Here is a 13,261-nt window from a genome sequence, read left to right on the forward strand (position 1 = left end):
GAGACCGGGTGTGGTAAAACACGCCTGTAATCCCATCCCTGGGGAGGCTGAAAACAGAAGGATCACTACAAGTCCAAGTTGCATAGTGAGACCTGTACGAAATATATATACATAAAAAAAACAAAAACAAAAACAAATAAGACCAGAGAGATAGCTCAGCTGCATAAGCACCTGTGTGGCAAGCAAGGTCCTGAGTTTGATCACTGGTAAAAATAAATAAATAATACTCAAACAATAACAAATGCTGGCAGGGATGCAGGGCAAAAAGGAACTCTCCCCACTCTTGGTGGGAGTGTAGCTTGCTGCCGCCACTGTGGAAATTGGTGTGGAGATTACTTAAAATCTCAGACTAAAGGTCCCATTTACCCTAGCTTTCCCTCTTCTGGATATCTTCTGAGAAGAACTAAAAACATCATAGTACAGCAACATATGAGAACCCATATTTATAGCAGCACATTTTGTAGTTGCTAAATCTTGAAAATAACCTAAATGTCCATCAACTGAACGGAAAATACCTGTTCCATGTTATGTCTAAGGCGTTTGATAGTCAGACAGATACCGATGTCAAGCTCAACCGCCTATGTTTTAGGATGGTAGTATCATTAAGCTTCTCTTCTGAAGGGTTAACAACTTAAGTCTACAGACCAAAAAATTAGACAAAAAGAAGGGTTACCAGGAGAGCCAACATTTTGGCCTTAGCCCTTCAACATCAGTGAGGACTCAGGACATAAGAGAACCTGTTCTGTGGCATCCTATAACTCAGTGGTGTCCCAAATTTTCTGCTCAAGGAGATTATGGGGTCACAGAGGAAAGTGATTGATGAGGTATAATGCACCTAAGGAGAGTCACACAGAGAGAAAACATTCTCTTAGGCTCTCACAGAGAGCAAATTGATCAAGCAATGGCTGTGACTCATCCACATGGCTGACACTGACAAAAGATCTACAAACTGCTGTACAGGGTTTCAGGGTAAATCCTGAAGGGATTTTATGGACCTTGTCAGCTGCAAAAGTTACATTTCCTTTTATATAGGTCTTATTTTATATTAGTCTTAACCATGCAGCAGAAAAGTATAAAAACGAGGTATAAAAAGTAAGGTCATATTAATATCTGAGGGCTGGGGAGATAGCTCAGTAGAATAAGCACCCGCCTGGCAAGCGCAGGGTCCTGAGTTCAATCCCTGGTACAGAAAAAAAAAAATGCTGAGCTGTAAAAGGCTCAAGTCAACAACTTTTGACATTGCCAGTCCTGTGGATAACCCACTACTATTATAGACTACTGGACTATATTGGATTACTTTGCTGAATTCATACACCTAAAATATACACATGGCAATGGAATACCCATCTCCAACAAACATGAACAAAAAGGGGAATATAAATGAAGGACCATTTTGAATTGAAATATATATGCAAGATATGTAGGATAGATATTCAGCTACTTTCTCTTAGTTCAATGAGAAGAAAGTTTTGATCTAATAGTGTTTAGACAAGATATCATGTCTGCATCTTACACTATGAATAACTACTATGAAGACAATAATATGCAATGTATTGATTATTGTAACTGTCCTACTAACCTGTTTTGAAACTGTCTCATTGCTCCTTCTTTCTCAATAAAATTAATATAAAAATAGATAAAAAGATGAGATTTCTTTATACAATCAAGTGCTATTTAGCTATAAAAAAGGATAAACTGGAGATTTTTAAAGGTAAGTGGATGCAACTTGAGGCCTTACTCATAAGTGAAATAAATCAGATTTACACATTTAAACACCATACTGTCTTAGTAGTGTGAGAAACTGAATGTGTAAGTAAGATACAAAATGTACAATAAATATTGTGAGATAGGATGCAACTGTTTAAAAGAGACAAACTGTGATGGGGGGCAGGAAAAAGAAAAAAAAGGAAAAAATATTTTCTTGCATGAAATAGTTATATAACTGATTTGTCTTAGTTAATTGAAAAAAAAAGGTTTGTGATAATATTTATTTTTGTATCTTCAACTCTGAATACCTACTAGGAAGACAACAGTATACAATATACTGATTGTTGTAACTATCCTATTAGCCTATTTTGAAACCCTGTTTCATTGTTATTCTTTCTCTTTAAAATAAAAAAGTATAATATACACCCAAGAGGATGGGAAAATAAATTGTCAAAAAATATCTGAGAATTTCCAAAGAGTGGTGAAGCAAAAAGTCTTATGAATTAAAAAAAAAAAAGAAATCTTAGCATGCATGTTTAATAGCTAGAGTTATTTAAAAGAAAAGAAAAGGAAAAGTCACATCCAGAAAAGTAAGAGGCAACATGCATTTTCATCAGGAAATACTCACTTCAGCTCAAAAATAATTTTTATTAGTATTTCTTACTGTGTTGTTCTAATAGCCATGAAGGCATTGTTTCTTTCTTTACATCCTTTTTTTTTATCTGATAGCATCTTTCTTTCATCTTAAAATTTAATAATATTTTTTATGTACAGAATTATAGTTGGGTAATTAATTCTCTGATCTCTTTAAAGAATAATTCCTCCATCTTGGGCCTGCCAAATATCTCAGCGGATTAAAGCACCTGCAAGCAGGCTCAGGGGGCCAGGGGTTCGATCCCTGGGCCTGCTGTGCTGGCCCCGCCCCGGGGCACACTGAGATGGCAATTGAGATTGGATGTGGTGGCGCACGCCTATAATCCCAGCTCTTGGGAGGCTGTAAACAGAAGAATCACTCTGAGTCTGATCTAGTAGTGAGACCCTGAACACCCTGTAGACCCTTCCCTAAAAGATAGAAAAGAAAAAAAAAAATTCCACCATCTTCTGAATTCTCCAGTTTCAGTCCCGAAGTCAGTTTTATCTTTTAGTCATCATTTCAGGGGCCAGGAGTGGAAGTCCCTGTCTCATGAAGGTCTCGTTTTTCTAATGCAACTCCTGGTACAGGTGACGTGTTGCAGCATGGAATTCCTGAGGACTGCAAAGGCCCGTAAGGCAGGCGTGGACTTTTCTCCTCATCTTTCTTTTTCTTTCAAAGTCAGCCATGAGTTTCAAATGATGCTCGTTGTTTGCTTAATATTTTATCCTCTGTGATTAAGTGTTTTGTCTGAATGTGATTTGGCAAGTGTTTGTTCTTGAAGATAGAAGTTAGAAGCTCCCCCAAACAGGCATGGTGAGGAGAGCCACATTATTGTTATTCTCTCCTGAAAATAAGTCCCATGCTAGAGAGTCAAATTTTAGTTCTTCACACAAGTGTGTTCTCTTAGGCTTTGGGTAATCATAGAAAAGATATAAGCAGAAAGAGGCAGTATATATACTCAGACTTTGATGCCCAGGAACCCAAGAGTGCCTTCTTTGCTGCCGCTTATTATTTTCCTAACTTTCTGACCCAACTCTTTCATTTGCTTCTCTGAAATGCAATCAGAGGGTACTAGGTGATGGCTCTGAAGGTGACGTGCATACGCCCTCCAACAGACCACAAATAACAGCCCTGGAGAACCGCAGAACTTTTGTCTTGCCACAGGGAGATAGCAGAGAGCAATTAAATTCTCTCCAGCTGATGCTTCATGGATCGTACTAGATGCACCTTGGACATGACCTGTTGGCCAACAACTCTACAAAAGAGCACCCACTTGTGTTTGACACTGAGCAGGGGCCAGTTTTTGTCAGATGCTCTTGAGCCCTCCCCACCCAACTGCCTCACTCCTTTTCCTCATTGCTAATTAAATGCTTTATGTAGCTTCTGTGTGTAGTTTTTCTGGTTAGGGGAGGGATATTCCTGGTTAAGAGAACAACGACCCCTTGAAAAACAACAGTAGAGAGAATTTACGCAAGGCTAAAAGAGCCTGTCACTTTGGTCTCAGTAAAGGGTAGGGGGAAACTGCAACAGGTAAGAAAAATAAGAGATAGTAGCTGTGTATCTATCCTAACTATATGGCTTTTTTTGGTTTAGTTTTGTCAGAGATGGGTATTCCATATACAAAATAGCTAAGATAGATATACAACTACTTCCTCTTAATTCAATGAGAAGAAAAATTTGTATTAATAGCGTTTGAACAGGATATCATGTCTGCATGTTGTACTATGAATAACCACTATGAAGACAACAGTATGCAATGTATTAATTATTGAAACTGTCCTACTAATTGGTTTTGAAACTGTCTCATTGTTATTTGTTTCTCAATAAAATTAATAAAAAAAGTGAAAAAAAAGAAAAAGAAATGATGAGATGAATGTATATCTGACCTCCCCACGCTCCCCTGAAATTACAAGGGGTTGTTACGTACAATGAGAAGAAATCTGAGAATAGAGACAATGATTTACCCCGCAGCCCAGCTCATTCACCCCCACTTCACTCTCAAGTACACTTGGACAGTTCAGCCTCTCACCATTCTTTTTCTAGACTAATACTGTATTTCTTGTATTCATTTACTGGAGGCCAAACTTCTCACATGGAACTCTCCAAAAGACAAAGTTAATATCTGATTATTTTCATATCTCAAACCTGGCTTCAGATTTTGTATAGAAGTTGGCTAAGGAACATCAGCTTGAGAAGATCAGTCTAGATCCTCTAGACTCTGCTTTCTCTCTAACCTTGCTTGTTGTGAGCCTTGTGCTTTATACCTGGAGAACCGGGAGCTACTTTCAGTCACCCGCAGTTCATGCGTTGTTTGTTCCCTTTAGGTCCGTGCTTCTGCACCTTGGTAGAATGCTCTCTCCTGCCTACGTCTTGCACCATCACTGGCTGGCTCTTACTCCTTGAGATGTTCTCTCTCCCAAACTACTGCCTTCTGGGTCAGTTCTCCTTTGTCTGGGCAACATTCAACACTTGTGAATAGCTCAGTGATTAATTCTTATATAGAATGGTTAATTTTCATTTATATAAAAATGAAAATTAACCATTTTTACCCATGTCCTTTTATAGATTTTCTTTCCACTTCCCACTGGATAGCAAATAAAATAATAGTAAGAAATGTGTTTTAATCATCCTTTCATTCTTTTTTTTTTATCATCCTTTCGTTCTAAGGACCCAGCAAAATGTGTGTGTATGCGCGCATGTGTGTGTGCGTGTGTGTGTGTGTGTAAGCACTTAAGTATGTGCACTCTGAATCATTTTTATCCATGTCCTTTTTATAGTCGTTTTCAGAGAATTCGTAGACAAAGGGATGATTTTCATGCTCTTGTTTGGTAAGATGAGAAATTTCATTGCTCTGCTGTTTCATTTATAAGTTATTATCCCTCTCACTGAAAGATATAATAAATATATATGTGAGTAGAGGTACATGTGGATACATGCACCTGTACAGTGCATAGGTGGATAAGTGTAGTGGTTGCCATTAAGAGATATTCTTCTGCAGCATATTATGAGCCTCGGGTTCCGCTAAGCTCTTTCTCTAGTGCTTCTTATCCTCATGGCCAGCCTGGGAGCCCGGCGTTAGTAACTCCATCTGCATTCTAAATGGTTACAAGCACTGTGGAAGTCTGCTCCTACAAGGACTGCCGCAACTTTGTGAGAAACTATATCTAACTGAACTCAAAGTACATTATTTTGAGTCCGTTTTCAGTCGTGGGATCATGTCTGTGTAACAGATGCCTTGTAAAAAGGATGCTTTATGAGAGAGACATCCATAGGTATTCCTTTTTAAAAATCTTCTCTACAGGAATGCCTCCTTTAAAAAGTTTAATATTTATAAAGAGTTTGAGTATTTAGAGGCTAAATTGAATTGTATGTAATCTGAGTAAAGAATTGATAGTGTCCTCTTGCATTCTTTTCCTTTACTTAATCCATCGTTTTGTATCAGCAGAATTAAGTGGAAGGGTTTCATGATTGAGTTAAAAGGTCGTTTAAATGGCCTTAACTGTGCTAATTTAAAATTAAATTATTCTTATTTATTTATAACTCCAGTGTCATTGGTGAGCTAGTTATCACAAAAATTCTAGTCTGTTTCTATTTGTTTCATTTTTTCTAGTCTGTTTCATTTTTTTCTAATCTGTTTCATTTTTTTCTAGTCTGTTTCATTACCTGAGTTTGATCATTTTCCATAATCAACAGTTAACCTAACCAATGAGAAAAATCACATAGTTACTTTGGGGAGTCTCACTTCCACTCTGCTCTCTTCCAATTCCTCTCCATTAATGCCCAACAGGTAAACAAAAGCTGTGGGGAAAAAGGAAAATTTCTCTACTGTTGGTGGGAGTGTGAACTGATCCAACCACTACGGAAATCAGTGTGGAGATTCTTCCAAATTCTAGAACTAGTGATCCCATTCAATCCAGCTGTTCCTCTCCTGGGAATTTTAGCAGAACTGAAAACATCATACCACAATCTATGCATAACCATGCTTATAGCAGTGCAATTTGTCATAGCTAAATCTTGAAAACAACCTAAATGTCCATCAACCGAGGAATGGATAAAAAAAGACGTGGTATTTTTATACATTGGGGTATTATTCAGCTATAAAAACATAGACTTGAGGCTTTTATAGGATGGAACTAGAGAACATACTCAAAGTGAAATAAATAAGATCCACATGTATAAACATTATATTGTCTTTCTAGTGTAAGAAAATAAGAGTAAATAAAATCTAAAAGGCTATATATATATATATACATATAGTGAATGGGAAAGAAACTTCAAAAGAAAAGAACAACTAGAATGAGAGAAAGGAGAAAGAAACAAAGAAGGATGGGAAAAGGATATAATACACAGGATAGCTTGGATAATTGTACTGCTGATTTCTGCTTGCCAACTGAAAAGAGCAGTTAAGGGTTAAATTTTTTCTTCCCTTTAATTTTTTTTAACCCATTTTGCATGCTTATATCTGGTAATCTGAATAAAGAATTTGGAGACAGCAGTACATAACATAACAATAATTGTTGAATTCCTCCTGTCATCTTTTTTACTGAAATTCTGTATAATTTTGGTATTTTTTAAAGCTATTTTTGCTACCTTAAAGAAGAGGCATAGAGCAAGCATCAGTGTGCCTGCAGGCTCATCACCACGATGCCTGAAATATTTCCTGGTTAACCATACATCACAGCCTCAGGTTTCTGGTCATTCAAGCTTTGGCTCGTGTTGTTATTCAACTTAATTATGTTTCAGAAAGTACTACTGTCTTAGGAATACATACAAATATTTTAGATGTAGACCTAACATTTTTAAAGGAAGGCTTTCTAGGGAGGAGTCACACAGCAATTTTAGGAAGAAGGAAATATGTCTTCTAAAAGAAGCTTAGATCTCATTGCAAGGTGTTGGATCATGTGATTTCTCAGATAACTTCAAACCCAATGATTTGATGATTTAATACGGCACTCAGGAAGTCCTTTCCTTCAGGAATAGCCTAGTCAGACCATTTTTTACCTCTTTGTTCCTCAGACTGTAGATCAGCGGATTAAGCATGGGATTAAATAAACTATGAAAGAGCAGGAGGTATTTTTTCTGGTCCTTAGAGTTCCCATGTTGAGGTCCAATGTACATAACAATAACTGTGCCATAAAAGAGCCCAACCACACAGAGGTGGGAGGAGCAGGTGGAGAAGGCTTTCTGGCGGCCCTCCCCTGACCCAATCCTCAGAATGGCATGGAGAATGTGAGCGTACGATACCACGATTGATGAGAAAGGGCCCACTAGCACAGACACTGCCCCAGACAAAACCATGACCTCATTAGTGTGGGTATCTGCACAGGCAAGTTTGAGGACAGCTATAATTTCACAGAAAAAGTGATTGACTTTGTGCGATCCACAGAAGGGCAATGGTAGGAGTAACCCTAGGTGGATGAAGGCCAAGAGGACGCCTGCAATCCAGGAAGCTGCCACTAGGGTGATGCAGACCTTCCAGCCCATGATGGCAGAGTAGCGCAGAGGGTGGCAGATGGCCACGTAGCGGTCATAGGACATCACCACCAGGAGCAGACATTCTGTGTGTGCGAAAGTCAAAAAGAGAAAAGTCTGGGTCATGCAGCCAGCAAAGGAGATGGGCTTGGCTGGGCTCAGCAGGTTCACCAGCATCTGGGGCACCGTGTTGCAGGCATAGGCGATGTCCACAATGGCCAGGTGGGAGAGGAAGAAGTACATGGGGGTGTGCAGCCTGCAGTCCAGGCAGATGAGGCCCAGGATGAGCCCGTTCCCCAGCAGGGTGAGGGCATAGAACACGGAGAAGAGGCCAAAGAGGAGCGAGCACGTGCATCCTTGGGTCAAGAGGGAATCCCAGGAGGATGAATTCTATGACAGAGGTATGATTTCCTCCCATTTCCCTGTGAAAGAGACAAGAAAACTCATCAGATCTGAAAACCCAAGCCTAGAATATGAACGTGTTATTAGCTGTCTTTGTCATTATTTGATGTTTCCTGAGGGGGAAAAAAATCTTCAGTGACATTTTGGCCTGTTAGTTACTTGCTAAGAGCAAACCATGCTATCCAAGTGCAAAAGAAGGAATTTTGTCATCTGTGATTTATATGATTACATTATATTGTAGCATTATATTTTTTCAAACCAACTTTTTACCCATGCTCAAAATTTGTCAATATTTGAATGACTTTCATAGTGGTGGACACTTTTTGTGCTGGTGGAGATTGTGGTGGGTGTATTGATACATACGCATGTGCACTCTTCTCTTACCTTTCTTCATATATATATGGGCAGGATGATGAACAGGCTGCCAGGGACCCTTCTGTCAAATTTTCCTGTTGGTTTGTTCTTCAACACATGAATTGCTTGTTAGAGTGGTGATCTTTACTGACAGTACAATACAGATGTTGGGGAGCTGGTTGTACCCGTAGATGGTCTACTCCATGTTGCCTCATGGTCAGAATATACTTATCTGTTTCCTTTCTTGTATTCTATATTTGTACAAACATCTATCTTTTATCTACACTTGGAAATTAACAAACATTTTGTTCCACCTACTAATCCAAAATACCTGCCTACTATGCACACACAGGATTGTATGCATTATCAAATTTTTATTATGTGCTATACTCTTGTTTCTTACTCTCTTATTATTATGGTCTATTCTACTCTATTAAATTTGTAAAAATTTTGTTTACATAATTTCATGGTGGTAATTCCTTTCAAGTAGATTAAACTACAACTTATTTAATAATTATATAATAATATAGTTATTATATCATTATATGAATAATAATAATTGTAATAATGAAATGACTAGTTATCACTAATAATCAATCCTTTTTGTAGCTGCTCAGATATTTAAAAATGCTTTCAGTCACATGGGACTTTGCTGGCTGGAATTGTTCGATGTTTAAACAACTGCTCATATCTTCTTGCTTATTAGACCCTATATCCTTTGTGAAACAAGGATCAATATTAATTTTACATTTAAGATAGGAAGTGAAGAAAAAGTCAGAATGGAGTTCCTACTAATGAGTCTCTCATTCTTATTTTTTGATAAGTTAATTTTGGAAGGTTTCCAAAATAGCAAGAATAAGCCTACAGCCTTATTTCATACAAAGTGCCAGGATTCAGAGCAGAAATTATTGGAGACGATGTTATGTTAGTGCAAGAAGTAGATTAGTAATGATTGAAACACTCTCCTTAAAAACTGGTTCTTCTATTAGGATTGCAATTTATACCATAGAATGTTCTGCTTCAGAGATTGATTGACTACACAAGCTGCGTTCGTGTGTCCTGTGAGCAGCTGAACTAGAAGATAGTTAATGTCCCTTCCAAATAAAGGAGTCAAGTGACAAAAACATACAGAATATTGTTGGCACCTTTTGCTTTAGCATTCTTGGCATATGAGGGGCCTGTGGAGATTGCAACTGCTGTTGCTAAACGTTCATATGTTGAAGACACAAAAAATAGAGTAGAAGGGACAACTGGGCATTATCTTGTTAGCTGTCTGTCTCTAAGCAACTGAAGCAAAATATATTATCTATAGGTGTTTCCTAAACATATACTGTATTCTGCTACATATCTCAGGGAAGGGCATATGAAGCAGCTCCTGTTTGCTGCCCCTATAGCCTCATTACTGAAAGGACATATAACAATAATAATTCGCATGTTCCCTCATTAGTTTATGAGGTGATTACTTAATTTTGTAAGACATTATAAACTTTGACAAGCAAATCTCAAATAGCTATTCATCTTACAATGTTAAGCAGAACTTCAATGCTAAAAGTATCACAATAAATTCCCCAAAATCCAGTGTATGTAAAAGAATCAATAACTTTGTTCTTATCCTGTAGCTAAGCCTACAAATGCCAAAGAGTGACACTAACAGACAGTAGCCATTGCATTTCAAATTCTGACTTTCCAGTACGGTGTACCTGAAATTGTGCATCAATGACTATGAGGTGATATGAAAAGTTACCTGAGACTTAGGAGTAGAAAGACAAGCTGGGTATGAGCGAGACAAAGCTTTGCAAATGAGGAAAAAGCTTCTGCCAGTGTTGATATTCTTTTCCTCCACAAAGATCATTGAATTAAAAAATGTACAACAAAGGCTGCACTCTCATAACAGAAGAGATCTGCTAGGCTCACCGACCTCTCAGTAAGCTCTGAAATGTTAGAGGTGGAGAAGGACCAAGGCTCATGACATACACTGCCTGTTGCTGCTTTCCAGGGAGAGTGGTTCTCCCCATAATCAACTCTGGTTTCCCCTGCAGGATGGTCGGGACAAGGTGCTGACTCTGTTGCTTTGCATGTTGCCAGACAGGTTTGTGATCCAAAATTAAAACAGCAGTTGAATGGCTTCTAGGACAGAACCGCATGTGTTATGGTTTCTACAAGCTTGGATTTGTTATGGGTTCAGGAACTCGCAGAATTTCCCACCCACTGAGCAAGAACTTATCCTTTCTATTTGTCTGTTTTATGTCATACCTGACCTGAACATATAGTCATATATATCTGTGTCCAGAGACACAGATACAGATGGAGATATAGAGTCAGTGCTCCACAAGGGATATAATTTGTAAGGTTAGACCGGGTAACAAGACATATAGGAGCAATGGGAAAATGTCTAAGAGTCAGAAAAATGGGTGGAATCTCCCAAGGGGACTTGTTAAACATTTGCTTGTAGGGTATAACAGAATCATAAATGAGAAATGAGCGTATTTTCCAGAAAACAGTCTCTATTCTTTATTTTCTGGTCATTTCCAAAAGAGAAAAAAAACAATAACAGAAGACTACATTCCCTCCAGGCCCATGACCACGATTTTCCTTCTGCTGAAGTGGAAATGGATAGGCTCCTTACAATTTCAGTAACATCCCGAGGTGCTGCATTCCGATGGGGGATTTGCGTTTTGTATAATCTTTCATTCTATTATCTGAATTTGTTCTCATACTCATATGTAAGGAGGAAGAGCATAATTTCCTAAGTGAGCTATTTTAGTTTTCATGCCTACGCAACAAGGAAACAATAAGCAGGTTATTTTCATCAGTCAAGAAGCAGCCCGCAGTAGGTTCGAAGAGGGCTTTCCCAGGCAGAACTGCTCCTGCAGAGGTAGACGTGGTTGGGCTCCCCCTTGTGCCCTCGGCACTGGAGACACAGGGCCACCTCAGGCTGCTGTCTCGGGGCACCTGGAGCACAGAGGGGGGCTGCCACTGTCACCTGCTCCTTGCCTGTATACCAGCTTATCGTACCTTAAGAACTCATTAATTTCTACAAACTGTAGTACAGAGTTGCAGGATAAATCCTGAGGGGATTTGACTGGCCTTGTCAGATACAAAAGTTGCATTTCTTGTTATACAGGTCTTGCTTTATCTTGGTCTTAACCATCCAGCAGAAAAGTCTAAAAATGAAGTAGAAAAAGTAAAGTCATATTCATATGCTGAGCTGTAAAAGGCTCAAGTCAACAACTTCTGACATTGACAGTCCTATGGAAAACCCAATACTATTATGGACTACCGGACTATATTGGAATATTTTGCTGAATTTATGCACCTACAATATTTAAATGACAATGGAATACCCTTCTCTGACAAAACTAAACCAAAAACGGGGATATAAATGAAGGACCATTTTGTATCTGGGTTTTCAAAATAGTTTGGATAGATATAGTTACATTCTCTTATAGAAAGATTTGTTCTAATAGTGTTTGTGGACAGGATATCATGTCTGCATCTTGCACAATGAATAACCACCACGAAGACAATAATATCTGATGTATTAATTATTGAAACTGTCTTACTAATTGGTTTTGAAACAGTCTCATTGCTATTTGTTTCTCAATAAAATTATTTTTAAAAAAGAACTCATTCATTCCAGTTTCTATTTCCTGCTTTTCTGGGGTATATACTCCTGCTTATATCCTAATATTTTTTGTCTGTAGCTGTTTTTTTTTTTTACCTAAACAAGATATTTTCTTTGATTTGAAAAGTGCTGGATTTGTTTCACTGGCATTTAAGATACTTTGTATTTATGCTTAGCTTTGAGATTCATATACTCAACTATTGAACGTCTATTTTCCTTTTCCTGTCCTGTTGTATTCTTGGTATAAGTATTACCTTCATCACATAAACCAAACTGGATGTATGTTCCTTCTCAGAGGTTTTGCATAACTAGGAACATTCACTGTTTCTTCATGATTCATAAAATTTGCTTTTAGACGTATGCAACTTTGTATTCTTTTGTAGTAGAATTCTGAGTATAAATTCATTTTTTGAACTTTTTCTTAATTGAAGTTTCTATTGCTACAAAAGGAAACTTATTTTTAAGTAAGTTTCTATTTCTACATAATTAATCTTTAATTTTTATTCAAGTTTGCCTATAGCATTCTCTTATCATTGCTAAAGTGTGTATATTTTGATTTTGTAGCTTTTTATTCCTACTTTTTCGTACAAATAGACCTTATTCTCTTTTTTATGTATCAGCATCTTATTACCTTTTAGAAAAAAGTGTTCTATGAGCGCTTGCCTGGCAAGTGCCAATTCCTGAGTTTGATCCCTGCATCTCAAAAAATAAAAAAAAAAGAAAGTAAGAAAGAAAAAAAAAACAAAAGAAAGAAGAAATAGATAAAAGGGTGCTGTCTTAATAAGCTTAGTAATTCCTTATTCTTCCAATATAATTTGTTCTTATACAGATTCGTGCTATCCATTTAAATATTTGTTGTTGTATCTTCCTGTTTTAGCTGTATTTCTCAAGTTTGACCCTTATTATTTTTATCATTGTTCATTTCTTTTTTAAAAGATAAATTAAATAGAAGTGCATTTTTCAGTTTTTAAATATTTTATTATCCTTGCATTGTGAATTTTCTTTCTCTTTCTTTCTTTCTTTCTTTCTTTCTTTCTTTCTTTCTTTCTTTCTTTCTTTCTTTCTTT

The 13,261-nt window shown here is 37.5% G+C and overlaps 1 protein-coding gene across 1 annotated transcript; it reads right to left on the minus strand.

The window, feature by feature from the left end:
* Window positions 1-7,294: 7,294 nt before the first annotated feature.
* On the minus strand, window positions 7,295-8,231 carry LOC101584899 (olfactory receptor 13-like). The gene is given in 2 exon segments (XM_012514241.1): window positions 7,295-8,155; window positions 8,157-8,231. Coding segments are annotated over 2 exon segments (936 nt in total).
* Between the last annotated feature and the right edge of the window lie 5,030 nt (window positions 8,232-13,261).

This window comes from Octodon degus, unplaced genomic scaffold (genome assembly GCF_000260255.1).
Source record: "Octodon degus isolate 3935 unplaced genomic scaffold, OctDeg1.0 scaffold00027, whole genome shotgun sequence".
Lineage (NCBI taxonomy): Eukaryota > Metazoa > Chordata > Mammalia > Rodentia > Octodontidae > Octodon > Octodon degus.